The sequence below is a fragment of the Balaenoptera acutorostrata genome, chromosome 20, assembly GCF_949987535.1.
Source record: "Balaenoptera acutorostrata chromosome 20, mBalAcu1.1, whole genome shotgun sequence".
Classification (NCBI taxonomy): domain Eukaryota; kingdom Metazoa; phylum Chordata; class Mammalia; order Artiodactyla; family Balaenopteridae; genus Balaenoptera; species Balaenoptera acutorostrata.
The window spans coordinates 21,096,812-21,123,313 of record NC_080083.1 but is presented as its reverse complement, the minus strand read 5'-3'; the positions used below and the strand labels follow the sequence as shown (position 1 = coordinate 21,123,313).

General features: G+C 48.8%; 1 protein-coding gene across 4 annotated transcripts in view; it reads left to right on the top strand.

Moving 5' to 3' along the window:
• Nucleotides 1–26,126, top strand: part of RFFL (ring finger and FYVE like domain containing E3 ubiquitin protein ligase) — a 46,249-nt gene extending 20,123 nt beyond the window's left edge. For 3 of the 4 annotated variants that reach the window (XM_007190176.2, XM_007190178.2, XM_007190180.2), the window contains exons 2-7: nucleotides 6,924–7,111; nucleotides 14,470–14,862; nucleotides 18,261–18,344; nucleotides 19,304–19,514; nucleotides 20,733–20,756; nucleotides 23,418–26,126. In XM_007190176.2, coding sequence (XP_007190238.2) covers nucleotides 6,924–7,111; nucleotides 14,470–14,862; nucleotides 18,261–18,344; nucleotides 19,304–19,514; nucleotides 20,733–20,756; nucleotides 23,418–23,599 — 1,082 coding nt within the window. In that variant the 3' untranslated portion in view covers nucleotides 23,600–26,126. Of the gene's footprint in view, nucleotides 1–6,923; nucleotides 7,112–14,469; nucleotides 14,863–18,260; nucleotides 18,345–19,303; nucleotides 19,515–20,732; nucleotides 20,757–23,417 lie in introns of those variants that run through there. The other variant, XM_007190177.2, reaches the window with a different exon arrangement.
• The last annotated feature ends 376 nt before the right edge of the window (nucleotides 26,127–26,502 follow it).

Sequence of the window (26,502 nt, the reverse complement as noted above, 5' to 3'; positions counted from 1 at the left end):
GTGGCAATACATTGTGATTGTAATTTGTACTTGCATTATGACAAGGAAGAGTTTTCTAAGTCTGGGAGGTCCTGGAAAGCGTCTGTGTGCTGATGGGAAAGCTCCAATAGAGGTGGAAAGCAGACGCTCAGAGGGTAAGAGGCTGCAGGGCAGACAGACTGATTTTTTTTTTTTTTTTTGGTGGAATCGGGAACACTTCTCTTGTGGCCTACGGAGTGTAGGCTTCAGGGTCTAAGCGACTTAGGTTCAAATTCTGGCTTCACTGCCCTCTAGCTATGACCTTTAGCGAGTTACTTAACTTCTCTGAACTTTGGTTTTCTTACCTGAAAATGGGAAGAACTAATCTGCCTTGCCAGATCGTTGTGAGAATCACATGAGATAACATTAGGTAGTACCTAGCTCAGTGCCTGGCAGATAAAAAGCATTCTTCCAGCAGAGTATGGCTACTTTCTTCTTTACTTCTCAGAATATGTCATTACTTGTACAATTATTTCAAAGAGACATGGCTAAGCCATATTGATAGGTTTTTCATAGCATTTCCTTTCAAAGCCATTGCATTGCAGTTCCTTTCAAAGTCATCCTTTAATTGCTTTTTAAGGATGATGTACAAGATGAAGCAAAGCCCATTCTGTATTAATGATCCAGAACGTGGAACACTTTCCTTTCTGCACTTACCAGCATAGATGCTTTTGATAATTCCAGCAATACAGTAGTGACAGTAGGCAAACCACCCTCAATAAACTGGAGATGATTCTGTAAGGCTTGCAACTAGCCATTTTCTGATTTGTCATGTCATAAAGGTACTTCTTTGAGGATTGGGGGCATTTTAATGAGGTATTTTCCAGAGGAGTTTTGTAATGTCTTATACGGTGGGTTCCCCATAGTATGTTAATTCCAAGATGTTGCTGTCTCTGCATCCGGGTAAAGCCTGTAGCTTGGCACACAGGGCAGTTAACTAAAATCAGAACAGTTTGGATGAGAATCTTGGGGGCCTCAACTTTAGTGCCTTAGATTTTGGTGGTTAGCAAGGTGGTTTTGGAGTTGCATTGCAAACTCAGAGATTTTACTAAGATGCTGACATTCTGACGTTTTTACTCTGTGGGTCCATTCTGACCCTTCTTCTCTCTTCCATGGGAAAGTCTGTGACAACCACTGATGCACTTAAAATCATTTGTCTTGAGCAGGCAGACAAGTAGAGAAGTGATTGTTTTAAAATTACTTAGTAAAAAAAAAAAAAAAATTACTTAGTATTCTAGGACTTAATAGGGAGAAATCACAGCATCTGCCCTCTTGCCTCTAACTATGGCTGTACTCAGCCTACCTGGAATAGGTCACTTATCTTGTCCTGTTCTTAGCACTATAATTTTCCTGTTCAACAGGGTTCAGTCTCCCAAGAAATACCAGCTTACTTATCAAGCTGACAAAACCCCACGTGCAAGCTAGCTGTTCTTGCCTCATACCACTGGGTCCTTCCACAGGGAATAGTACATTTTCTTGTTCCCCCCAGCCCTACATCTCCCGTCTTCTTTACCCTTTAGGCAAATTGGAAGAGGAGAGCCTGGCAGGTTTCAAACAAACGCAGTAGGAGAGCAGTCAGATTGTATTTGAAAATTAGATCACCAAGTCCCATCTTCTCTGAAGAGGGTGAGGGAAATTGGCGAAGGAATTTTCAAGCCCTCGGCAAAGATTTGGTGATAATTTTCTTTGCAGATCAGAAAGAGGTTTGGAGATCAGAGAGGGAAGTTTTTCAAAGTTGTCAACCTAGGGAGAATTCTTCATACATCCCACAGTTGGTTGCACTTTCAGTCCTTAAGTAATAGATGCTGCACGTGTGTCTCTGTTTAGGGCTGACGGATGCAGTATCCTCCCCAAAGAAGAGTGTTATTTGTACGGCAGCGTTAAAATGACGAACTCTTTGCTTTCACTCCCTGAAATAACCCTGAATATAGTTCTCATTTAGGCTTAGGGCTTTCCAGTTTGGCAAGACCACATTAAGAAATGTGTCTTTTGGTAGTTAAATATATGTCACAAAGAGTAGAAGCCTAGTCTGCTGACTTCGGTGGGCCTGTTCTGTTAGGGTGGGCAGGTCTAAGGTATTTTTAGCACTGGAGACTCTTCCCCAGTGACCCCTGGCCACACACCCACATCCCCAGGAGGAGGCTGCATTCTCCACCCATACATGGGGCCGGTGGAATAACCAAGGGGCACATTTCAAGTCTTTCCACACAGCCAGGTCCTTGTAAGAGTAGCCAAATACTCCCAACAGGCTGACGGTGTTTCTTTCAGAGCTGTTCAGAGGAGGCAGGCAGTTAAGTTTAGAGCCAAAGTTAGAAGTTGAAAATAGTGCTGAGGAAGACAGGTCCTCTTGATTCCCAGCTAAGGAAAAGCTTTCTTAGCTTCTGTACCAGGAGGGCCGAGATGAGCTGTATATATCGTGCCTGACTGGGCCCAGAGTCCCCGGGGGCAAGGACCTTGTGGAATTCACTTTTGGTCTCCCCGGTGCCCAGCACATCTGGTGCTTCCCAAGTGCTTGTAAAAGCACATGAAATGAAACAAGGTGCAGGTGGCCGGCTTTCCAGAGTTCCCGACTGATGGTGCCTTACCGAGTGGGTCTGCCCATTCCGTGACAAAGTCCTTACCTCTTAGGGAAAAGAATTGCAACACGTGGATTCCCCTTGTGGGAAGAAAAGTCTGTTTTCTTCTTGTGGTTAAATATTCCATTCTTCCATCTCTCTCTGCTAATGCCGTCAGCCTGTCTTTGGTTCCATCTGTCTTCACCTCTGTTCCACCCTCCGGTGAAGGAGGTCTTAGTCCATCCCCACATCTCGTCACCTGGTCACTTTTCTTCCCACTCCTGGTCGTCGCTCCCATCATTCATTGCCAGCTTCCCTTCTTTCAGCTCTTAGTCTTGGGGGGTTTCCTCTGCGGTCTATGAATATGTCTACATTTCTCTTATCTCGTGACCTCTGCTGCCTTCTCTCTTCCCTTCGCTGTCAAAAGTTTCTAGAAGGAATAATTTATCCTTAAAGTCTGGCAGGTCCTCACTTCTCATTCACTTCCCAACCTGTGGTTACCGGTCAGCTTGTCTCTTGCTAAACTGCTCGGGCATGGAGCACACAGTTTCCTAAAACTAGGTCCATCTCATTCTTCCGCGTGTTCTCCTCTCTGGGTCATTAGACAATGTTGAAAATTTCTTTTTGAAATTCAAGACGCTGTTCCTGTTCTCCCACCTCTGAGCATGCTTCGTTCCTTCCCCTGTGCTGGTTGGTTCCCCTCTGCTTGCTCTTCAGATCACACGTTCCCGAGGGCTCTCCCAGGCTGGCTTCTCTTCTGCCCGAGTGTCTAACCAGCCTTCTGGCCTTCTCTGGCTGTACATACTTTCCAGTAGGCGAGGATCCGCAAACTTTTATCTTCAGCCGACACGGTGCTGAAGGTCAGCAGGTCCCACAGGTACAAAACTCAGAATCTTAACCTGCCCCCGCTCCCCATTTCACACACAGACACATGCTCTTCCCGAGGGCTTTATCCCAGTCAGCCATTCCACTCTCTCTCGTGTTGTGTAACTCAGAGAGTCAACGTCTTCTCTCCCCTCCCCCCCCGCCTCTTCAGTTCATTGCCACATCCTGCTAAGTTTGTCGCAGATCTAGCTGTCCCTTTCTCTTTTGCCTATATCCTCATATCTTTCTTCCAACCTGCCCCTCTCGGATTTGTCCTCCACACCGCTTACTGCTGTAAGTGGCCACTCTAAAATGCAAATAAGATAACAAAACCTGCTTGCCTGAACCCTTCATTGTGTCCCACTACCTACAGGATAAAGTCCAGACTCCTTACCATGGAATACAAGTTTTTTTTTTTTTTTTTAAATGGCTGCTTGTTTACTTGCTGTGCTCTCCGCCACCCCTATCCTTACCTTTGACCCAACCAAGCATTTTGTAGTTTCTTTAATGCCCTGGTGCATGCTCTTGGTGTTTGTTCTTGAAAAGTCTTTTTGCTCTTGACTTTCTGGTCCATAATAGTGTTACCGACCAGGGTTCTCGGCCTCCTTTATCAATAGAAATCGATAAGAGGCCAGATGAGAAATTCAGGCAAGGCTTTACTGGGGCCCCTGCTGCAGCAGGGGGGAGCGAGAACAAGCCGCAGGTGCCCTTGCTTGCTTGCTCGCTTGCTGAGCAGGGGTGCGAGCTGTCTCCTTATATGCGGTGAGGGTAGGAGCAGGTCCAGGGGTCGGACTGGAGGGGTGGCTGAGGTGGTCTGCCCAGCCCTCTGGTGGTGGTGTGTGCAGGGGGCATGCGCAGTGCCCTGCTTGTGCTCCCTGCCTTTGCTCCGGGCTCTTTAGAAGTGGCAGTTGGGTTTTTGGTCTTTTTGTATCTTGTTGTCCATAATTTGCCCCAGTGCATGCACGTAGTTATTTTTAGTACCTTATAGTTTATTTGTATTTTGTTGCTCCAGGAGATGTTTGTCCAGGTGAAGCATGGCAGCAAAGGGTCCCCGGGGTCCCAGCCTGTCTCAATAGGATATGTCTTCCCTGGTCACTCCTCCACCCCGAGGAGCTGATCATTGTTCCCATCTTTGTAACCCCCCTTACACTGCACAAACCTCTGTTAAAGCACTGATCACCCTGAAATTTCAATTTTTGGTTTTACATTTCTAGTTCTCCTACTAGACCATGAACTTAGGTAATCGACCATACTCACCTAGCACTGGAGACAGCAAGGCATTGGCTCCTCTAAGGGCTGCACGCATAAATGAGTGGAGGATTTGACAAGTTAGTGAACCACCCACAGCTTTGTCTCAAGGCTGCTCTGCTATTCCCCTTCCCCTGACCTCACTTAGTTAATTGACACATCCTGCTGATTCTGTCAAAGATTTGTCCACATTCGGGACAAGCCCAGAAAGGCAAATGGTAATTGTGAAATCTCTAGGTTTACTTTTTACCTGTGCTGTCTCAGAGAAATTGCAGTGAAAGCATTGTTATAATGCTAGTAGCAACAACTAAGGTTTATTTAGTGCTTTACAGCCTGGAGAATGTCAGATGAGAAAAATGAAGTACGGAAAGGCTGTGACTTGTTAGAGGTAGGTAACAGCCCAGGTCTTCAGATTCCAGATCCTCTGATCTTTGTATTATTACACACTGTTTCAGATGCTTCCATCAACAGGTGATTTAAAGAGTTACAAACTTCCTCTTTCGGAGGGTTACTACTCTGCTGTTGCCTGCAGTCTCTTGCCAGCAAATAACTCAGTTCTTTAACTGCTCTGGGCTTCATTATTCCGTGTGAATTCGTAAGGCAGATTAAGTCCCTGTTTTCTGGGAATTGAGAGTCTTCAGACAAGTCATAGTGAGTCAGAGAGACATGTTTTTGATGTGAAGGAAATGGAACGAATGTGTGGTTAGTTAATCTTTAAATATTGTATGTGATTCATTCATTCAGTAGTACTTGTTGAGCCACCCTTCTGCTGGGCACTGTATGACTGTCATGGTCCCTGCTCTCATGGGGGTCATAGGCCACCGGGTGAGACAGGTATTAATCAGACATGCCTGCAAAAGTGAATGCATGTATTATTGGAAGCAGTGTTGGGAAGCTGGAAAGGCCCTGGAGTAATCACGAGGCCAAAGGTTGTAGCTGGGTGAACCAGGAAGTTCTTTCCTCCTGCTGGGCCTCTTTCTTTTCCTCTAAAAAATAACCAAGGTGGAACCCGTTGACGTCTTAGTTCCTTCCAGCTTACTACGTCTTTGAACTCTGATCTAACAAAGGCACTTTCAGCGAGTCAGGAGGCAGAGCAGAAAGTACCATTCTTTTGTGTGAACTGATTGTTAATACACAACATGTTTCATTCGTTATCTCTGTAAGCAGAGTTCAGGCTCACAGTGTCCATCCTGACTACCTTAGTCTACTGAGAAAAGCACATTTTACTTTATTACAGCAGCGACTGGCATTTTAGTGGACCCCCTTGCAATGTTTAGTTTATTCTGACATTTGAGAGATTGGATCCTCTTTGTTCTGTGATCTCAAAAAATCATTAACCCCCCAGCCCCTAATTCCTGTATTTGATATGTAAAATGGAAGTAATAACCCAAAGCTTCTTCATAAGCCCGCAGAGGCACTGATTCAGCAAGGAAGCAAACATTGTGGAGCATCTGCTGTGTGCACGACACTGCTGAGTACAGAACAGACATGAATAAGAAGTGGTCCCTGCCCTCAAGGAGCGTATGGTTTAGTGGTAGAAAAAAAGCATAACTATTACAGGTGCCGTGGTAGACGTTGATGTAGGGCCGGACGTACAAATGTGAGAGCTATACGTAAGTTCTGCTGGCTGGTGGGAGGGGAAACCAGGGGGCAACGTAGTATAGGTTTAGAGTCAGAAGAGCTGGGTTTTCAGAATCTCCGTTCTCTATATATTAGTTGTGTGACCTTGATTCCTTTGAGCCTGGGTTGCCTCATCTAAATAAAGGAAGTAATGATCCTTCCGCCCCATGGTCAATATGAGTGTGGAACTGTACATGTGTGTATGATAGAGCTCTATCTGTCTGAGCTCTAGGGGCAAGGTCATGTTCCTGAATAAAATGGCTGTTAGGCCACTTGTCATTGCTAAGACAAAAGATTTTATTTGAAGTAAAGCTCTCAGATTAAACCAAACAGGCATTGGCAACCTTTCAAAGGTAGCGTGCCGGCTCTGCTGCCCGTGCCGGCCTGGCCTGCAGGTCAGGCGTCTGTGCGCACCTTTCCTGTAACGGCAGCGGGCGTGGTGCAGGAGGCGGTAGGAAGTCGGTGGCCCCCGAAAGCCCATCCTCACCTTGACGGTGATGGGAGGTGTGGACCGGTGATGGGAGGTGTGGACCGATGTCGCTGCTCACCTGTGCCCTCAGGGGACGCTGTCAAGGTGTGTCTTAACTCTGACCTTTCCCCCTTTCTCCCTCGTGCCAGATTTTATCATGTGGGCAACCTGCTGCAACTGGTTCTGCCTGGATGGACAGCCTGAGGAGGCCCCACCGCCCCAGGGAGCCAGGACGCAGGCCTATTCCAACCCTGGGTACAGCTCCTTCCCTTCCCCCACGGGCTCGGAACCAAACTGCAAGGCCTGCGGGGCCCACTTCGCAAGCATGGCCAGGAAGGTGAGTGTCGACCTCTCGGCCTGCTCGGCCGCTGTAGCCTCAGGCCCTCAGGCAGGTCTGCTGACCCTTCCATGGTGCCTGTGCAAAGCTGGCAACCCAGAGCTGTCCTTTCACAAAAGTATTAAAACTAACCAAGCAGAAGCAACACGTCTTGGCATAGATTTGGAGCCAGCTAGATCTGAATTCTGATAGCAGCTCAGCCACTTCCTAGCTGTATGACTTAACCTGTCTTGAGATTCATTTTCTCCGTCTGTAAAGTAGGGATATAATAATTGTACCCAAGTCAACATCTCGCAGTGTTGTGGGAATAAAATGCGCTAAGCTGCGAAGGGTGCCCGGTGCGATGCTTGGGGTGCAGCAGGCACTTGCTGTTGTTTCCTTCATTAGCTGCCGTTGTAAAAAGCCTGGCTGCAGGTGAACTTGTTCTTTTTATTGAAAACAGTGTCAAGGACATCTCAGGTACATCAGGACCCTAACAAGATGAAGAATGGAGCTTATTTACTGTTGCCATTTCATTTGAAATGCATGGTAGCCGTGTTTTCCAGATTAGTGAGCAGGAGGTAAAATCACTGGCTGGGCCATGGTGTACAGGTGTGGGCCATCCCTCTGTCTGTGGTAAGCACGCCTGGGGCCGAAGGTGAGCCCTGACCCGGAGAAGAGAACTGCTGCATCTGTCTTCTTCTGCAGAATGAGAGGTTTGCAGCCTAGAATGTGACGTTAAAATGATGATAATGAGAAATTTGAGAGGAAAAAAATACTTTCTAAACCACCTGCTGTATGCCAGGGACTATTTTAAGCAATTTATAGAGTTTTTGTTTCATTTAATCCTCACAGTAACTCTATGATGTAGGTTTTAGGGTCCCTACACTCCCACTTTACATATGAGAAACTAAGGCTTAAAGTTTAACAGGTAAAAAGGAAACTGTCAAGTTCCTGACAGTATTGGAGACATTAAAATACTCATTCTTTCCCCTCTACTTAAGTAGCGCCCCAAGATCACCTGGTTATTAAATGGCAGAGCCAGCATTCAAACATAGGTCTTTGACTCTCAAGCTTTCTCCCAGAAGATAGTCAGCATGTCAGAATTTCTGCAGCTCAAAATGTTGACCAGCCACCCCTTTGTAACTGTAAGACGATGGAGGATTGGCATTTTGCCTCGTAGGTTGTATTTTGCCTACACCTCACTGCAGTGTGGGGAAGGTGGGCACGTAGCCAAGCTTTGTTGTGGTTTGCTTGGCTGCCCCAGTCACTGAGAGCTCAACCAGAGAGGCTCCTGCAGGCCAGGGGGCTGTGGCTTGGTGGGCAGGGGTACCTCTCCTTTTATACGTAGGCTGAAAGGTTCAGTCCATGATGGAGACTGAAGTGGCGAGTAGCAGGAACTCGGGGCCACGTGGCCTCAGTGGCTGTCGGTGGTGGAGACGGTGGGGTGGAGTTAGGGTCTGAGATGAGATGGAAGGAGGGCTGTCGGGTCCTGGTCATGTGCCTGGCACTGAGCCTGGCATTTCATATGTGTTGTCTCACTGAAACCTTACAACAGCCTATGATGTGTGTACTACTATCATTTGTTCCCATTTTACAGATGAAGAAATTGTTCCCTTTATCTAAGGTAGTAGTTTCAAGGACTCCTCAAGTACATCAAGAGTCTGTTGGACGTCAAAGCTCGTCCTGTTTTCATTGTTACATTGTGAGGAATGCTAGGAACAACCAGCTGAAGTGGCAGAGTAATTGGCAAGAAAGGAATAGGGAAAACCCTCATTTAAATGAGGCAGCATGGGGAATTCCCTGGCGGTCCAGTGGTTAGGACTCGTCGCTTTCACTGCTGAGGGCGTGGGTTCAATCCCTGGTCAGGGAACTAAGATCCTGCAAGCCGTGCGGAGTGGCCCCCCCCCCAAAATTAATTAAAAAATAAACAAACAAATAAAGGAAGTAGCATGAATTTGCAATAGGTTTGTTTGAAACCACCCCCCCACCCCCCCTTTTTTTAAAAAAAGTCAGTTATCCTCTGGAGTGGAAATGGAGAGAAAGCACAGAGAGGACGATGGTGGTGATCCAGGCTCAGGATAAGCATGTCGAGCACATTGGAAACTTGAGAGAGCCAGGGGATCGAGCGAGTTCTTGACATTGCTCAGCCTGAAGACAGAACGTGAATGAACACGGAAACCGCCCCCAGAGAAAGGAGAACGATGGTTGGGTCAGGGTGGGAAGATGCTTTATTGTCTTTATAGTGGTTATCACCACCCAACATACATGTGTTTGTGGATTGCCTGTCTTCTCAGGTGATACATAGGATAAGGGATTTTGTCAATTTTGTTCACAACTTTTCCCCAGTGTCTTAGAACAGTGACTGACACGTGGTAGGTAGGCAATAAAATTTTAAAAATAAATGAATGAATGAACGAATGGACTGCTGAGTTGAGAGCAGTTTGAAAAAGAGGAAGTAGACCAGAGAGTTTCTATTTTCATCACTTTATGGCTGACATTTCCATGCTGAAGATTTTCACTGAGGGCCCGGTTCTGTCCCAGCAGCATGCTAGTAGCTGGAGGTTACAGTTTTGTGGAGAGAATACTAAGACATAGGTCTTTCCCTTAGGGAGCTTACTGTCTGGTCGAGGAGGCCCACCTTTACAAAGAACTAATAATAGTCAACTGCATAAGTTAAGTTCTAGGGCATCAGGCATTGTTGGTAAATTGATAATTCTAGCCGGATGAAGGAAAGTTTGTTGATTTGCAAAGCAGTGGCTGAGGTAAAAGCACCAGATGTGGAGCAAGTTCAAGGTGGACTTGGGAACTGTGAGTGGCCTGTTTGGCCAGAGTGCAGGGTACCAGGGAAGTTAGGGCAGCAAGGTTGGGATCAGGTGGTAAAGGGCCATGACTGCCATGGTAAGGAGCCTATCGCCACCAGACAACAAGGAAGCATCAGAAAGATTTTGAACAAGGCAACAACCTGATCGATCCCATTTCAGGGAGCAGACGTGGCTTCGTGAGGAGGGTAATTTGATGGAGCCATAGGAGTAGCACTTAGGAAGCTCCTGCACACCTGGCGGGAAGTTCCCAGAGCCTGGTGTAGGGTGGAGGCCGAGATTGATCGAGGTAGCTTCCATTTAGTGAGCAACTCTTTGTGCCAGACCTTGTGAAGAAGTGGTTGTTAACCCATTTTACAGATGAAAAATTTGAGACTCATACAACAGGTACTTTAGCTACTAAGATACAAGGGCACGCAGCTGATGAAGACAGATGAAACGGAGGAGGAGGAGGAGGTCAAACTAAAGAAGGCAGAGAATCGGTCTGGGTGCCTAGGAGCCTGACAGTGATTAAAATAAGGAATTTTTTTCCTATTCAGTGGTTCAGTGGAAAATACATTATTCAGTATGTAATGTGTGTCAGACATTGCGTGGGCTAGGCAGGCAGAGGTGAAGAAAGTCATCCCTCCTTAGTAGGGAGCTTGTAGTCTGACAGGAAGATGGGGGCAAATACGCAGCCACACAAGGAGACAAAAAGAAAGCTTCTGTAGCAAGAAGAGCTTTTGTGGGGGGAAAGAAAGTTCCAGTCTGGAAGGTAAAAGATGGTTATCGGTACAATATTTTCTTGCCACAAAGGGATGGATTAATTTTGTGTAATTCACAGTGAATTTTGTGGATATTAAGGATGTTTTCTCCTATGAGAATTTTGCACTTGTAATTTCATGCTTAAGTGGATCAGCATCTTATCTTAAGGGTTTGGCATTTAACAGCTGCAAGCTTTTAAAATGTCTTTTCTAGAAGTGTTTGAACTGGCGTGATTACATGGATCCTACTGTCTCTTTTTCCTTTCTTCATCGTGGTCAGTATTTTCCAACTGCTCATTGGGTACAAAGTCCAGAGAGCACTAAGGACTTTGTAGAGAGGACGTAGTAAGAAAGATGGACCCCTGCCTTCCCAGAGTTTCCAGTCTCAGAGAGAAATGGCAGGCTGGGATTTGCCACAAGCCTCGTATCCCATCTGTACTGGTAACACCTGCATATGGTCTAGCAGCAGCCCTGACGGTTTTGGAGGGAGTTTGGCGCCCAGCCTCTTGAGCTGACCAGGTTGAAGAGGAGGCGGGGGAGGTGGCCTGGCAGGGCGGTTGTACTTGGAAACGTGGAAGAGATACTCAAGTCTCAGAGTAGAAAGGGGGTGGCTCCTAGGGACCGGCCCGCGCTCGGAGATGAGGCACGGGGGAAAGGGAAAAGGGGGTGACGGTGTCACCTTCAAGTGCGTTGCGCGCCCACCGCATGCTGAGGTTTGCTGTGCCTTAGCTCACGTAGTACTTGAGTAGTCCTTCGAGGTAGGCTGAGCGTCCGACTTTACAGGTGAGAATCTGATGCTCTGGGAAGTTATCTGTTTTGCACAAGTTCCCTTAGCTGGGACGTGACCAGCTAGGCCTTAATCCTAGTGTGTCACGCCTCGGGCTGCCCCTTTCCTCCCGGTGGGCTGCAGGAGGGGATGCTTACGGGCAGGATGGCTAGGAGGAGGGGCTGGTGGGCTGAGAAAGTGGGCCCGCCCTGTGCCAGGGAATGCGGCTGGGGAGAGGGTAGAACAAGGAAGGGTGGATTGGCAAAGGCGGGTGCCGCTGCCAGCCTCCCGATGCTGGTGTTTGCCTGTGTTCCTGGCATTTGTGCAGGCTCGTCGGCTCCCCTAGGTCATCTTTCATGCGACCTCGTGAGTCAGTTTGCACCATTTGCTAGAATGTATACATATGTGTTTCCCTTGCTCGTTCTGCCCACAGTTGTTGACAGCTACTTTTTCCTTCTCCTTTGTTCTCTCCTGCCTCTGCGAACTGGGGTTTTAGTCTCAAGAGAGCGCTGTCTTACTCTTTCCTGTAGGGTGTGTTTCAGATGCCGATGCTGGGACTTGAGAGTCCCTGGCGAGCCGGGGGTACGGAGAAGCTGGGTTGGTTGCTGCCTTTGCATTCTGATCTTGCATCCAATACGCTGCACATCTTTGAAGAAGAGAGTTGTTTAGATCTGGCTGATTGAGCAACTCGGGGCTTTTTAATTGTGTCAAGCTAGGTCTTATCAAACTGCATTGACTTAAGTAATGTTCCACGTCAGGACCTACACTTTATTACACGGAAGCCTCCTCATTTCACTGTCATCTTAAGCACATCTCATTGCCCAACAGAAAAGCTTTAGATATGACTGAACCCCCCATACCCGGAAACATCCAGTTTCCACCTGAGTGGCTGCTGGTCCCAGACCCTTATGAAGCGAGTGCAGCCATGCGTCCTTTCCAGTCAGTCGTTGAACGTTTTATTGTCTGGTTATAACTGTGTAGAGAATAAGGGAGCTTTATGCGTGTCCTTCCCCAGCTTCTAAGTATCACTAGTCAAAACGATGGTAAGCATTATGCTTGTTTTCCTTTACTGCACGAATGACACTTAGAGAAAACTAACTATAATGACGTCAGCTATGCAGACTTTTACTTCAGTGCCACACAAGAGTATCTATGATTTCGACTCTGGGAATCTCAGTCTCCTGGGCATTCTTTTTTTTTTTTTTTTTTAAATTAATTAATTAATTAATTAATTTATTTTTGGCTGTGTTGGGTCTTTGTTGCTGTGCTTTCTCTAGTTGCAGTGAGCGGGGGCTACTCTTCGTTGTGGTGCACGGGCTTCTCATTGCAGTGGCTTCTCTTGTTGCGGAGCACGGGCTCTAGGCGTGCGGGCTTCAGTAGCTGTGGCACGCAACCTCAGTAGTTATGGCTCGCAGGCTCTAGAGCACAGGCTCAGTAGTTGTGGTGCACGGGCTTAGTTGCTCCGCGGCATGTGGGGTCTTCCCGGAGCAGGGCTCGAACCTGTGTCCCCTGCGTTGGCAGGCGGACTCTTAACCACTGCGCCACCAGGGAAGTCCCTCTCCTGGGCATTCTTGTTAGCTTGAATAGCTTTCTATACTTAGAAAAGAGGGAGCAGAAATCTTTAGGTTAATACTTAAGTCACCACAGGATGAAAAGTTTTTAATTTCTCTAAAGGATGGGTGAGGGCGCCCTCCGGGACCAGCCCCGTGGGCCCAGGGATTACCCCTCTGGTGGCGTGTGGCCTGCTGGTGGCTGGAACAGGCCTCGGTCAGATGTCGCCGTGCTCGGTCAGCCTGCGGGGCGAGAGGCCGAGGATTTGCTTCCTGTGAGCTGAGCAAGCCTTCATGAGTCGTGTTCTCTGCGATCCTGGGAGGAGCTGCTGCCTGGTGGTACCAGCTTGCCTGCCGGGTGCTCTTGTCGCCCGTCTGAGACACCCTGTACTTTCACAGACCAGAGCTCCCTAATCACGTCCAGAGGGCCTCCTGTAGCTGACTAAATATTTGTCCTGGGTAGGCTCTCAGGCACCACTGCGTTCCCAGCACTCTGAGTGGGCCTTCCTGGGGTGGGGGGGGCCTGGGCCCCAGCCTCTGCAGATGGGGCGCTGGGTTGGCAGTTGGGGGATGGAGAGCCAGGCCCTTGACTCAGCCCAGCTGTAGGCTCGCCTGGGGCTGAGTTAGGCAACGTGAGCATGACTGTGGGCACGAAACTCAGACAGACCTCGAGTGTGAATCCCAGCTCCACTCTTTACTGCCTGCCCTTTAGGATGGGACTTAAATCTCTCTAGGCCTCAGATGCTTGGTCTGTAAAACAGGGAGGTATGCGAATACCTACTTTGCGGGGTTGCTTTGAGAATTAAATGACAAGCCAAGTCTAGCTCTAGCACATAGTGGCCCCTCAATAATTTAATTAATAACATTAGTAGTAACAACAGTCACCACCATAACCTTTACGCATTTGCTTTCTTATCTCAGCAATAAAGTAGAAAGAATCATAGTTCAGGATTTGAATCTTGACTCTTATCATTGGCTTGTATTTCCTAGCAAGAATAATTAAAACACTGAACACTTATTGAAGACTCATGTGTCAGATATACTAAATGCATTATCTCTTAACTTTACAACAATCCTATGAGGCAGTTGCTGTTACCGCCTTGCTTTACAGTTGAGGAAACTGAGGGCCAGAGAGGCTAAGTTACACCCCCAAGGTGATGCCACAAGAAATGGAGGAGGGAGACAATAAAAATGCGGGGCTTTTTTATCCTGAAGCTGGTAGTCTTAATTAATAGCCTCCATTTCTCTATCAGTAAAGTGAATAAAGTCAGCCTCCGACGGAACACTCCACATAGTGTCCTGTATCTGGATACATGATGCCCACAGGGGCTGCGCCACCTCCGAGTGGCTTTTACCTGAAGTCTGCAAGGTAGCCTGCACCCGCAGGGAGAGGAGGAGCTCAGTAAAAGTAAGAGTGATGGGGGAGGTCTCGCCCAGCTCCCATCGCACTGTCTTGTTCTCGCTGTCTGACGTGGTTTCCTCTGCCTCTTGCTCTAAGCAGCAGACCTGCTTGGACTGTAAGAAGAATTTCTGCGTGGCCTGTTCGAGCCAAGTGGGGAGCGGGCCCCGCCTCTGCCTTCTCTGCCAGCGCTTCCGAGCTACAGCCTTTCAGCGGGAGGAGCTCATGAAGATGAAGGTGAAGGACCTGAGGGACTATCTCAGCCTGCATGACATCTCTACCGAAACGTGCCGGGAGAAGGAGGAGCTGGTGTTCTTGGTGCTTGGCCAGCAGCCTGTAATCTCCCAGGAGGGCAGGACTCGCGCCCCCAGCCTGTCCCCGGACTCCCCCGAGCAGCAGGCCTTCCTGACCCAGCCTCACACCAGCACAGTACCTCCCACCTCACCCGGCCTCCCTTCCTCGGCCCCGGCCCAGGCTCGGGACCGGCAGCAGGTACGGCCCGTTGGCAGCCACACCGCCTCTGCCGGGTGGAGGGCTCGCTTTCCTCTCCCGCCTGCACCGTGGGAGCGGGGCAAGGTTAAGTGTCTGGATCATGTGACGCCTTTCTGCTTACTGATGAGGGATGATGTTTTCTGGACATCAGACTCACGTGTTGGCTTTTTTCAGGGATATTGATGCACGCTACTGGGTGTTTGTGTTTTTTGTTTGTTTTTAATACGTACATATCCCAGTTAGAGAGTTTTTTTTTTTTTTTTTTAAGACTTTTTATAGCTACTTTATTTATTTATTTATTTATTTTTGGCTGTGTTGGGTCTTCGGTTCGTGCGAGGGCTTTCTCTGGTTACGGCAAGTGGGGGCCACTCTTCATCGCGGTGCGGGGACCGCTCTTCATCGCGGTGCGCGGGCCTTTCACTATCGCGGCCCCTCCCGTTGCGGGGCACAGGCTCCAGACGCGCAGGCTCAGTAGTTGTGGCTCACGGGCCCAGCTGCTCCGCGGCATGTGGGATCTTCCCAGACCAGGGCTCGAACCCGTGTCCCCTGCATTAGCAGGCAGATTCTCAACCACTGCGCCACCAGGGAAGCCCCAGAGAGTTTTAAAAAATGCATTTTTCCAGAAATATTTTGAGAAAACTCACTGGTAGTCTTTGCATGTAGTTCTGTTCAAATTGCCCTCCTACTTAATCACCTTTGTTGTGGTCTTCCTTTGTTGTGGCCGGATGGGGAACTCCGTTCCTCAGTGACCGTCACAAGGCACAAAGGAAGAAAAGGAACATGTAGAGGGAAGGGAGAGTGGGGAAACACTGTGACTAAGGCAAGGGCGCTGCTTCTCTTGCCAGCCTCTGTCTGGGCGGGGCAGTGGTTGGCGGGCTATTGAACAGTAAGCAGCCTTACCAGCATCCTAGTGGGGCCTGGGAATGGTAAGCTCAGAGCAGCACATCGACTGAAATATGAACCAGGCATGGAAAGTACAGAAATGAGTAACACATTGCTTCTGCGCTGAGAAAGCCCCTCCAAGGGGGAAGGTAGACGCAGAAGCCAACTATTGGATTAGAGTGACGCAGGCGGACCTCACCGTTGTGTAAGGCATGGTGGCGTCCCGTAGATATACGTTAAGTGCCTTAGTGAGCCTTTTACTTACATGGCTTGGGCAATAGTGGGAGGATTAGGACCTAAGAAATCCAGTTTCTACATCCGGTTTGTCACTGACTCTTGGGTCAGTTTGGGTGAGGTTTGAGCCTATAACAATGAAATGGGGTTAGCAATCCGGACCACTTTTGCTCTTGCCAGGGTGTTGGGAGGACTGCCTAGCGTGATCTCACGTCTAAAGGGCTTTGGGCCCCCTCGAGCAGGCACGTGCCAGTGCTGTCAGTTCCCACACAGGATGTGGATGGCTGCTGCCTCTTGTTTACGATCACCTCCTTTGCCAGGATGGGGCCCCCTGATTCAGCTCTGACGAGCACTGAGGCATAAAGGCCACTGTGATAGCACGCTTTACCTTCAGGAAACTCAGCAGCTCCCTTGTTGGCTTGAGCCTGCTTTCTCCCCAGCGCGCTCTGGAGTTTAACTCTTCCCTCAGCTCTGGCTCTGTCTGCTGGACAGGTTTGGGCTCCTGCTTTGACTTCCTCCCTTTGCTTGGTTAAGTGCTTTCTCTCTGTTTATGGGGAGCCGGCAGAGTGCCTTGAGGGATTTTTTTTTTTTCCCCTCAAGAACCTTCAGGTGGCTTTTCCAATGAAAGGAGTCGGTTTTAAGCTTCCTTTCATTAATCAGAAGTTTCCAGACTGCACCCACAGGTGACACTGTGTACCGGATCTCATTGGGTGCTTCTCTGATGTTTTCAGAGGGCCTTCAGGTCAGGTCACATCCCCTGTTCTGGTGAGGTCTGCATTTTGTCATCCAGAAAAACGGGGGAAGCGAAGTAACTTGTGCGCGGCTGCCCGATGATTCTACAGCGAGCTGCACCCAGGATGCAAATCTGCTTGTACCACTCGCCCTACCAGGGCCCTTTCCTGTACCTTTAATGTCCTGGCAGTAGTTGCTGGTGAAGGAAGTGTGTGGAATAAGCACAACTGTGGACACATATTCATTGTAGATTTTGGTTTAGCCAGTGGGCAAACTGAAAAGACAGGAGCATACTTTGCAGCATGAGATCTAGTTTCTCTTTCCTGGAAAAGAAAGGACATACAAGAAGCTGTCTACTTAGGACGAGGTTAGGCTCTGAAAGACTTTTTGTAACTCCAAGGTGACACCAGGAGGCCAGTGTGTACCACACTGACGTAAATCTAAGAGAAAGCTAGACATTGTTTTGGCTGCATCTCCGTACGTGTGTGCTATATGTGGGAGCGTATCGTCACTTGGCATTTTTGGTGGTGGTGGTTATTTCTACTCTTCATTGCCACTGTAGTTGCTTGCCTTTTCTTAATTAGCTCCGTATTATGCATCCTAATCTGAGATGAGCGGCTAGAGGCAGTGAGTGACTTGTTTCCCAGGTTGTCCCTTTACTGAGACCAGTGGAAAAGGCCTGTGAGCTCAGACACCTCTTTGCTCTGGGCTCACACCAGGCCCTTTGCCTCTTGGGAGCAGTGGGTGAAGAGGATCTGGTTAAGGGATTTGTGGCTTCAATGGTGATGGGATTAGGAGGCTCACAGTTCTGACTACTCTGTGGCAAAACCTGAAGGAGTATCTAGGGGGAACCTTTTGAGAAGTTAGAATTCTAAGCAGAATGAAACTTCTTAAGGGCAGGCGTTTGTCTTATATAGTCTCAGGCTAATAATAATTTCTGACCAGGTTTCAAGACAGCTCTCAGTAATAGTGTGCCCTGCTGGTTGGAGCATATTTCTAGAATGTGAGAGCAGCAACTAGCCAGAAGAGAGGGGTAGGGTGGTGAGGGTCTGGAAACTTTGTCTCATCCGGGCCAGATGAGGAAGTGGGGGAGATTTTGTGTGGAGGAAGGGAAGATATGATATGAACAGCTGGGAAGAAAATAGTTGGCATTGGTCTGGGGGCAGAACCAGGGACGGTGGGCAGAAGTTGTCGGGAGGGTAGTTTGGGGTCAGTATCAGGAAAAAACTTGACAGCGGTCCAGCACAGGAGTGGACGTGTGATCTTCCTTTGACTCGGAGTGTTCAAGCTGAGACTAAATTGACGGTGAGTGGCGGTTAATGCCGTCCTGGTGGTGGGCAGAATTAATGCATCTTGTTCTAGAGTTGAAATCTATTTCTATTGCTTCCCTGCCTGACAAAGTCAGTGTTGAAGAGCAGGCTTTGTAATGCTGCTATGCGAGACTCCAGATTTCCGGGGGAGATGGGAATGCGTTCTGGATGTGGTGTGGGCTGGCAAGAGGCCCTCGCTGTCCCTGGGACGTCTGTGATGGCACCTTTCTCTTCCCACAGGCCAATGGCCACGTGTCTCAGGACCAGGAGGAACCCGTCTACCTGGAGAGCACAGCCAGAGCACCTGCTGAGGATGAGACCCAGGTGGGGCCTCTGCTTGGGTCTGTGCCTTTGCCTTTGCTCTTTCACTGGCGTTCTTAGGCTGTTATTAGGAACCTCTTGGCAGACTCCAAGTGGAGAGAGGAGAATCAGTGTGTGATGATCGTCCTTCTGAAATTCTGTTTTCAGGGGTGGAGTTTAGTGTTAGCATTCCAGGTTAACCTTTGCGGCTGTCGGTGTGTTAGTGTGGAGACGGGGGAGCCCCACGGCCCATTAGTTTCCAGGCTCTTGACTTTCTAAGAGCTGCCAGAGGGCAGGCTCCCGGTGCCGCTGTGCAAATCTTGTTCTTTTCTTCTGCTTCTAGCACACAGTAGCCATTGTTAGGGGAAGGAAGTCAGATAATCAGGAGGAAAGATGGGAGGGAGTTCAGGCCTCAGCCGTGGCGGGCCCAGTGCCCAGGGCACAGCCATCGGGGCCGTGGAGCTATTGTCGCGGGTGCGTAGAGAGGATGCTCGCCCGGGAGGTGGGCTCCTTCGTGGGAAAGCAGAACTGTCTCCAGGGGAGAAGGACCGACACCGTTCTCGGTGGTTTCTGGTGCTGCCGCGTTTAGTCGTCACAGCAACCCTGTGGGGCAGGACTGCTGCCTCTTCTTCATGGAGGGGCAGTTGGGCTCCGAGCGGTGAGCCACTTGCCTGATACTATTCAGTACTAATCAGCGGAGGAATCAGGATTCAAAGCCAGGGCCACCTGCCTCAGACTGCTGCTCCTTCTACCGGGTCGTGCTGCTGGGCGGGTCAGGCCGCTGCGCCTGAGCTCAGGGCTCGGGTCAGGAGGAGACCATGGTCTCTCTCGCGATGCAGGGCACCATGCCGGCTACTGCTCCTGTGCCTACTCCTCTTGAGGCCAGTCACCCAAAGCATGGGGTGATGAGTGCTCTGGGGTCCTGGGAGGGAGGGCCTGGGTTGGGGGAGCTGAGCCCACCGATCTCATCTTTGCCTTTGCAGTCTGTTGACTCAGAGGACAGCTTCGTCCCGGGCCGGAGGGCCTCTCTGTCTGACCTGACCGACCTGGAGGACATTGAAGGTCTAACCGTGCGGCAGCTCAAAGAGATCCTGGCTCGCAACTTCGTCAACTACAAGGGCTGCTGTGAGAAGTGGGAGCTGATGGAGAGGGTGACGCGGCTGTACAAGGATCAGAAGGGACTCCAGCACCTGGGTGAGGGGCCGCCTGGGTGACAGCTGCACGGAGTTCCAGAGTGCTTGCTGTCTCGCTTGAGAGTCGACATCGACCTGACTAAATTTCCCCACTTTTAGCCCAGGAAGGAGTCACCTCACACATCTGCAGCCTCTAATAATAGCTGTCCTTTGGAGTTGAGGGCTGGGATTGGGTTAGGCATCATGTACATGTATTTAATCTTCAGGGCAGCCTGTGAAATAGGCGTTATTAGTGTCTTCCTTTTATTGTAGAGCCCAGATTTGAACTGAGGATTTCCTGGTCCAAGTCCATGGCCTTTCCCCCCACACGTTGCCCCTGCCATACTGACTACTGCCTCTACCAGTACTCCTTTGCACGCACGGTGCAAGAACACTGTGTCCTGCCTGCACTTGGGCTGTTCATTTCCCAAAGCATGGTATCATTTTCAGCGATGCCCAGTAAAATATCAAGGTCTGTGCTCAGATGAGTTTGGGAAAAAAAAAAAAGAAACTTTATGTCCCTGCTGCTGATTCATGGTGGATGAATAATGGAACAGTAAAGGCAGAGAAGTCCGGCAGAAGAGAGAGGAGTTGAGCCGTGTGGAACTCTGCATTTCCTGAAGTGACTTCACCCAGAACCTACCCCCGCCCCCCAACACCCCCTCCCCAGCTGATTTGGTCCTGCAGGTCGTTCTGACTCCTTGCCTGCTCACAGTTGAGGTCGGATTTGGGGCTCTCCTCTCCCAGAAGTTCAGATTCATCAGAGTTAGGGGACATCTGACTGGTCACCTGATCACAGACTCTCCCCTTTGGGATCATCCCCAGAACCTCCCTAGAGTGGCGAGGACCTGGGACTAGGAGATGGCTCTGCCGGGGGGCTGCATCCCGACTCCCTGGCCGACTGGAGCAGACTGTCCCTCCTTTCTTGACTTTAGTGCTGGCTTCAGAAGCAACAGAAAAGGACCTTGTGCTTATGCAGTAGCCTTCCTGCTTGGCAGTTTTGTTCATGGCAAAGCAGTGGAATCTTTCTTTCTAAGACTAGACCAGACACCCCGGCAGGAGCTGTGTGTGAGTCCTCCGCACGTAGGGGGAGTGAGGAGGGCGGGTGTTCTGTCTGGGCTCTTGGCCGGCCTGGTTCCCAGCAGGCGAGCAGTCAGAGTTCGGAAGTGAAGGCAGGGTGGCTGGAGACTTTCCTCGTGCCGTCACATATTCAGACGCCTTCTTTCTCTTTTCTTTCCAGTGTGTGGTGCTGAAGACCAGAACGGTATGTAGTTGTTCCTGTTTGGGAACAGGCTTAGGCTCTTAGCTCTTCTGTCCTTCCCCTCCTTCAGCCCTGATTCCTGTCAACAGTCTAAGAATTCTGAGCATGTCAGCGTCCATAGAGGGTGTGGGGGAATTCACTGGGAACCAAGGCTTCTCAGCATCTCTAGAAATTCTCATCCCCGCCCCCGTGAAGGGGCAAGAGTGGCAGGACACCTAGGGGCAGCCTGATCTGCACGCCTCTGGGTTGTCAGCTCAGAAGCCAGCATCTGTAAAATATGCAGCAAAGCAAGCGGTGGCATGTGGCACGTCCGGTGCACTTCCCACACTCCTGGGGCTAAGGCACTCCCGCCCCTATAGTGTCCACTCCCTCTTGGTCTGAGTGGGGAGGGTTTCTGGGTACACCTTCAGGGAAATCACTTGGCATGTTGATCAGCTTCTGGTACCAACTAAAAAGAAAGGGTGGTGGGGACTTCCCTGGTGGTCCAGTGGTTAGGACTCTGCCCTTCCACTGCAGGGGGCGCAGGTTCGATCCTGGGTCGGGGAACGAAGATCCCACATGCCTCACGGTGTGGCCCAAAAAAAAAAAAAAAAAAAAAAGAGAAAAGGGTGGTGACCTGAGAGCCTTGTTTGTACAGGGCTGGGTAGTGGTTAGAACTGCTCTGGGGATAGATCGGGAAAGGTGTTACATATGGTGCTCATTGTGGCGCTCAGCTGCCACAAACTCACCCGTGTGTTAAAGACCACCACTGGGCCTTTGGGCACCTCCAGAACACACTGCAGGAATCTTGACTGCAGATCCAAATCATTCTAAAACATGCTAGACCTTCTTGAAAGCCTAAAGGCTACATGGCTGTTTTACTAAATAACAAATTTGGAGAGCCTTCTGAAAAAGTTTTAAAGTGCTTTGCAGGCCCCTACACTTCTGAGAACATCCTTTCTTGGGGAAGAGCTCACAATCATATAGCTCAGAATGGGGCACAGTCTTCTGGCTGATAAATTCTCAAGAGTTGAACTCCCCCAAATCATTTGGAGTTCTAGACCCACTCCCTCATCTGATACCAAGATCGGGCCAATCCACTTGGTGTCTTTCTTTTTCTGATTCCCCGGAAGAATGCTGGCAACTGAGTTGATGAATTTGTTAATCCTGATAGAAGCAATCAGTAATGAGATTCTATAAATTACTCCAGCTCATCTTAGGTATTTATATAGTTCAGTTGTTTCCAAACCTTCCCTGTTAAGGCCAACAGCTCCGCAAAGAGGTAAATAGGTTTCACTGCCTCTTACAGCCAGCCCTCCTCAAGTGTTTCTTGACTTTTTGAATAGTCTAGGGAACAGGAAAAGAAAGTGCAGAAGCAATGGAGTGTGAGAGAATTCCCTGTGGAACCGTAGAGGTGGCTGGTACGAGGCCAGTTGCCTGTTTATGGCTACCTGGTTCAGGCTACCATTTAAAACATGCTGGGGATGGTTGGCTTTGGGGAAGTGAAGGTTTTTCTGTTCCTGCAGCTAGCCTAGGATGCTGGTCATGCCCCCTGTATCTTACCACTTGCACAAGCCAGTTAGCCTTGTCGAGAACTGTGCACTGAGCAGTTAATACTATCTTGGCAGTCCCTGCCTTCAGGCCCCTTGCCCAGAAGCCCGCCTGCCTGGATTTGAATCCTTGGGCGAGCCACTTAACACTTTGGTCTCAGTTGGCTCATCTATAAAATGAGTAACAAGAGTACCTCCTTCATAGTTTTTGTGAGGATCCAATGAGTTAAAACATGCAAAGCGTTTAGGACCCTGCTAGCACCTGTAAGCTTGCAATAATGTGAGCTGTTATCATTCCCTTGGGAGATGTTCATTTGTCAGACATGTAGAGAGCACCTACCATGTGACTGGTTGCAGGGATTCAAAGATGAATATCAGACCTCAGAGCACATAGCAGTTGCTTAGTACATTACTATAGAAATTGATTGCATTTGTTGAGTTTAGGGGCCCATAGTGTAGTGGGGAGACAAATAGGCAAACTCAAAAATTCTCATGCAGTGTGATGAGCAGTCATGAGGGTGTGAAGAAAGCCGTGTGTGGGGAGCAGAGAAGAGGGGGCCATAATCTCTGCCGGGTTCTTGCAGCATGACGTCTCCTCAGAGGAAGCCTGGCGGTAGTCTGTGGCATGGCCCAGGGGCTCCCGTGATCCTTGGCTTTATTAAATTGGGGATATGTTTACATATAAGCCTCATGATCCTTAGTGAGCCATTCATTACAGCTCCATTTATATCTAAACTTTTCTGAACCAGTTTTATCTTTTCATCATGTTCTGCCTCAGAGAATATTGAGTCCCTAAGTGCCACTCACTGGCTGTATTACAGCCTCAATTGTCTGAAAATTATTTCTTTTAAGCTTTGAGGACTTTGCCTTATTTAGTTCTCATGTTCTGGGGACGTCTTTGATCTACAAGTACTTGACTCTTCAAATCTATAGCCTGACCTGTAGAGGTGCAGATTAAACAAGCAAGTGGAATTAACTACTGGGGAAAAGTTTTTTTGGAATTCTGTTTGAGTGAAGTATGTGGATTTGGGGGGGCTGTTCCCAGTGTGCCTGTTCTCCCCCTGTCCCCCAACCCCGTACACTTAGACAGTCTTCTTACTTTCCCCTCTACCCCCTTTCTGCTGTGTGTGTCCAGGGGGACCAGTGCCATCCAGCCTGGAGGAGAACCTGTGTCGGATCTGCATGGACTCGCCCATCGACTGTGTTCTGCTGGAGTGCGGCCACATGGTCACCTGTACCAAGTGTGGCAAGCGCATGAACGAGTGTCCCATCTGCCGGCAGTACGTGATCCGAGCCGTGCATGTCTTCCGATCCTGAGGCCTTGTACCGGCTTCTTCAGTGCCTTACAGGGACATAGCTCGAGGTGTCTGGGCCCACAGTTGGCCAGCTTGCAGAGGGGCAGCCTAACAAGAAAATCTGCACTGTTCCCAAGACCAGGGCAAGCAAGATGCTGTGTCACCTCTGGACATGCACAGATCGCACAGGCAAGTCCCTGTTTCAGCGATCTTGGGGTGATGATGGTAACTGATGAAGAGAGGACTTTCTGGAATTTGGACCGTATCTTCTTCCCTTCCTCTGAGAACCTAAACAGTTTCACCCTTCCTCCTGTAGCCCACCCATCCCCCTGAGCTGCGTGCCTCTCTTCCACCCATCGGAAGTCCTGGTAGAAATGGCTCTCTTCTTCCCCAGCACATCTGGATTCATTTCTGGTCTCTCTGGCTTTCTGTGCTTTAACCGACCTTTGCTGAAATCTCTTGCTACATTACCTAAAATCCCATGTGTTTCTTCAGACCAAAAAGATGTTAGCTTCCCAGACCAATAGTGATCCTCCTTAGGACAGAATTTGGCCCAGTAAACTCATTTCTGGCGAGAAATGAAACACAAATGCTATTGAAAAAATTTGAAGTCGTTAAGAGTTGCTTCCTTAAGTGCTGGGATTGGAAGCTATCAGTCTCCTGACCTGACCTTGGCAGTCAACAAAGCATCTGGCTTTCAAACTGCTGGGAAATTCCAGTCTCTGTGCGCGAGATGGTGCATGGATCATCTCTGCTGCTTCTCTTGGGGCCTGACTTTGTGCCATCCTTAATTTTAGTTTATGAGAAAAGGGAAAGCGTTGGGTGGAAGCAGTGGCTTTCTGCTTGGCTTTGCCTTCTCCAACAGACAGCCTTAAACCACTTTCCCCTGAGCATGAGGTCCCTCTTTCCCATGGAGGTTTTAAACATGGTCTCACTGAAGGCACAGAGACTTAGGCAGAGAGCCTCACGCTTCTCTAGCCAGACTTCTCATGAAGCTCCCAGAGACTGAGCACGTAAGACAGAGCACCTAAGAGGTATCAAGGTACTGAACGAGGCTGGATTCAGCCCTTGAGCAGACAGCTGGAAGTCTTAGTTCCCCAGGTTGGTGGGGACTCCCTACTCCCATTTCCTTTCTCAGCCTGCTGATTTAGGGGCAGGTCAGGAAGAAGCATTCTCTAGGCCCTTTAGGAAGGGCCGTGCAACGAACAGGTGATGTTCTCGAGCCCTCTTAGGGTCTTTTCACCACTGGAAGAGCTTAAGTTTGCCGGAGAAGCTTAGCCAAGCACAAACGTACGTACTGTGTACTATCAGAAGAGCGGTGTGTGATGCCGTCACCACTGGGCGAGCTATGCAAACCCTTGAACACCCGAAGGCCCTGGCAGTCCCCCCACCCCCACCCCATGCAGCCAAGATCTCTCAGACTGGAAGAACCAGTCATGACTTTGAAAGCAGTGGGAAACCTCTAAGGGGACCTGTTTATTGGTACAGACATGTTTAATGCTGTCAACCACTAATCAATCTCTTTTGGGGGAGTGAAATAATTTTAAAGTGGTTGTCAGCTGAACACTGGACCGCTTACCTTGACATTATACCAAGTCCTGGGTGATTTGATTCTGGGCTACAGCCTTTGTAGGAACTGGGGGAATCAAGAAATTTCCCTATAAAGACATCGTCTTTCACCTTTCTGCTGGACAGTAAATACTATAGTTTACAGTGCCTACCAGTTTAACAAAGGATTCAGCTACTCCTCAATTCCACTGTGAAACAGGTCTACATGTATGCAGCTCAGTTACAACCTAGCAATAACTTCAGGGCAGAAGCTGGCTGTCTCCCTACTTAAAACTTGCTTTCTCTGCTGCGGCCTTACCTCTCCCTACCTCCCAACTTCCCTCTTAAGACATGAGTTAATAATATCCTGATGGTTGGTTTGTAACCTCAGTAAGAATTAGAACTGATGTCATTTACTCATTTTGGAGAAAGAACTTGCCTTGAAGTCTTCTAACCTCTTTTGGTGAAGGTTTCCATTTAGGAAAAAAAGGTGGCAAACACCCCCCCCCCCACCGCCCCGCTTTTTTGTATCTTCTTTATTCCTACACCAAGTAAAAGTTGGGAATTCTAAGATCCCATTTCAGTTACTATCTAACCTAGGTAGAAAACTTGAATTTTATCCGTGAATATTCTCTCCTCCTCCTCATAGGTCCTTGGTCTTAATTATCATGGAAATGTCTAATTCTTCCATTATTCCATGGCTTTTGCTGTGACTGTTCTGAGGTTTCAGTTGAGACTTGTTTTAAAAGACACAGACAGCTGACTGGTTCATAATACATTGGAATAGCTGGATCCAAACTAGTAAGAATAAGCTGTACAGGGATTAGCGCTCAATATAAAATGTATAAATTTGTTGAAATCTTTTGGATGTGAATGTGTTATTTCAAGTGGCTTATATTAAGATTTTCTCAGACTTACTTGGGTGTTCAGAGCAAACCCAAATGTGTATTTTTTGTTACAGAGCTCTGCTTTATAACTTTGTAATAAAGTTTCAATATAGATGTCTGTCTGATCTGGTGTGAGGATACCAGAGGTCTGACAGTTAAGACTGACATGAGTTGACACACCACAGGCTAATCCCAGGCACACAGGCATGCTCTTGAGAGACTGCATTATTTTTGGAGATGCTTGGGCCATGTGGCCTTGGTCATGGAAGAGCCTAGAAGAGGATGGGACCTGGGTAGGAAAAAGGACCAATCCTAAGTCCAAATAGGAAAAAGCATCAAGTGAGTTCAGACATGGGACACTGATTTGGTAGAGGCAGACCTTAAAGATGTGGGTAGAAAGGAATCTGAGGACAGCCAGGGTGCCTAGTTAAGTCTTCAGGTGACCCTGGGAGATGGACAGTAGCTTGTGGATACAGCTGTGGTGGCTGGA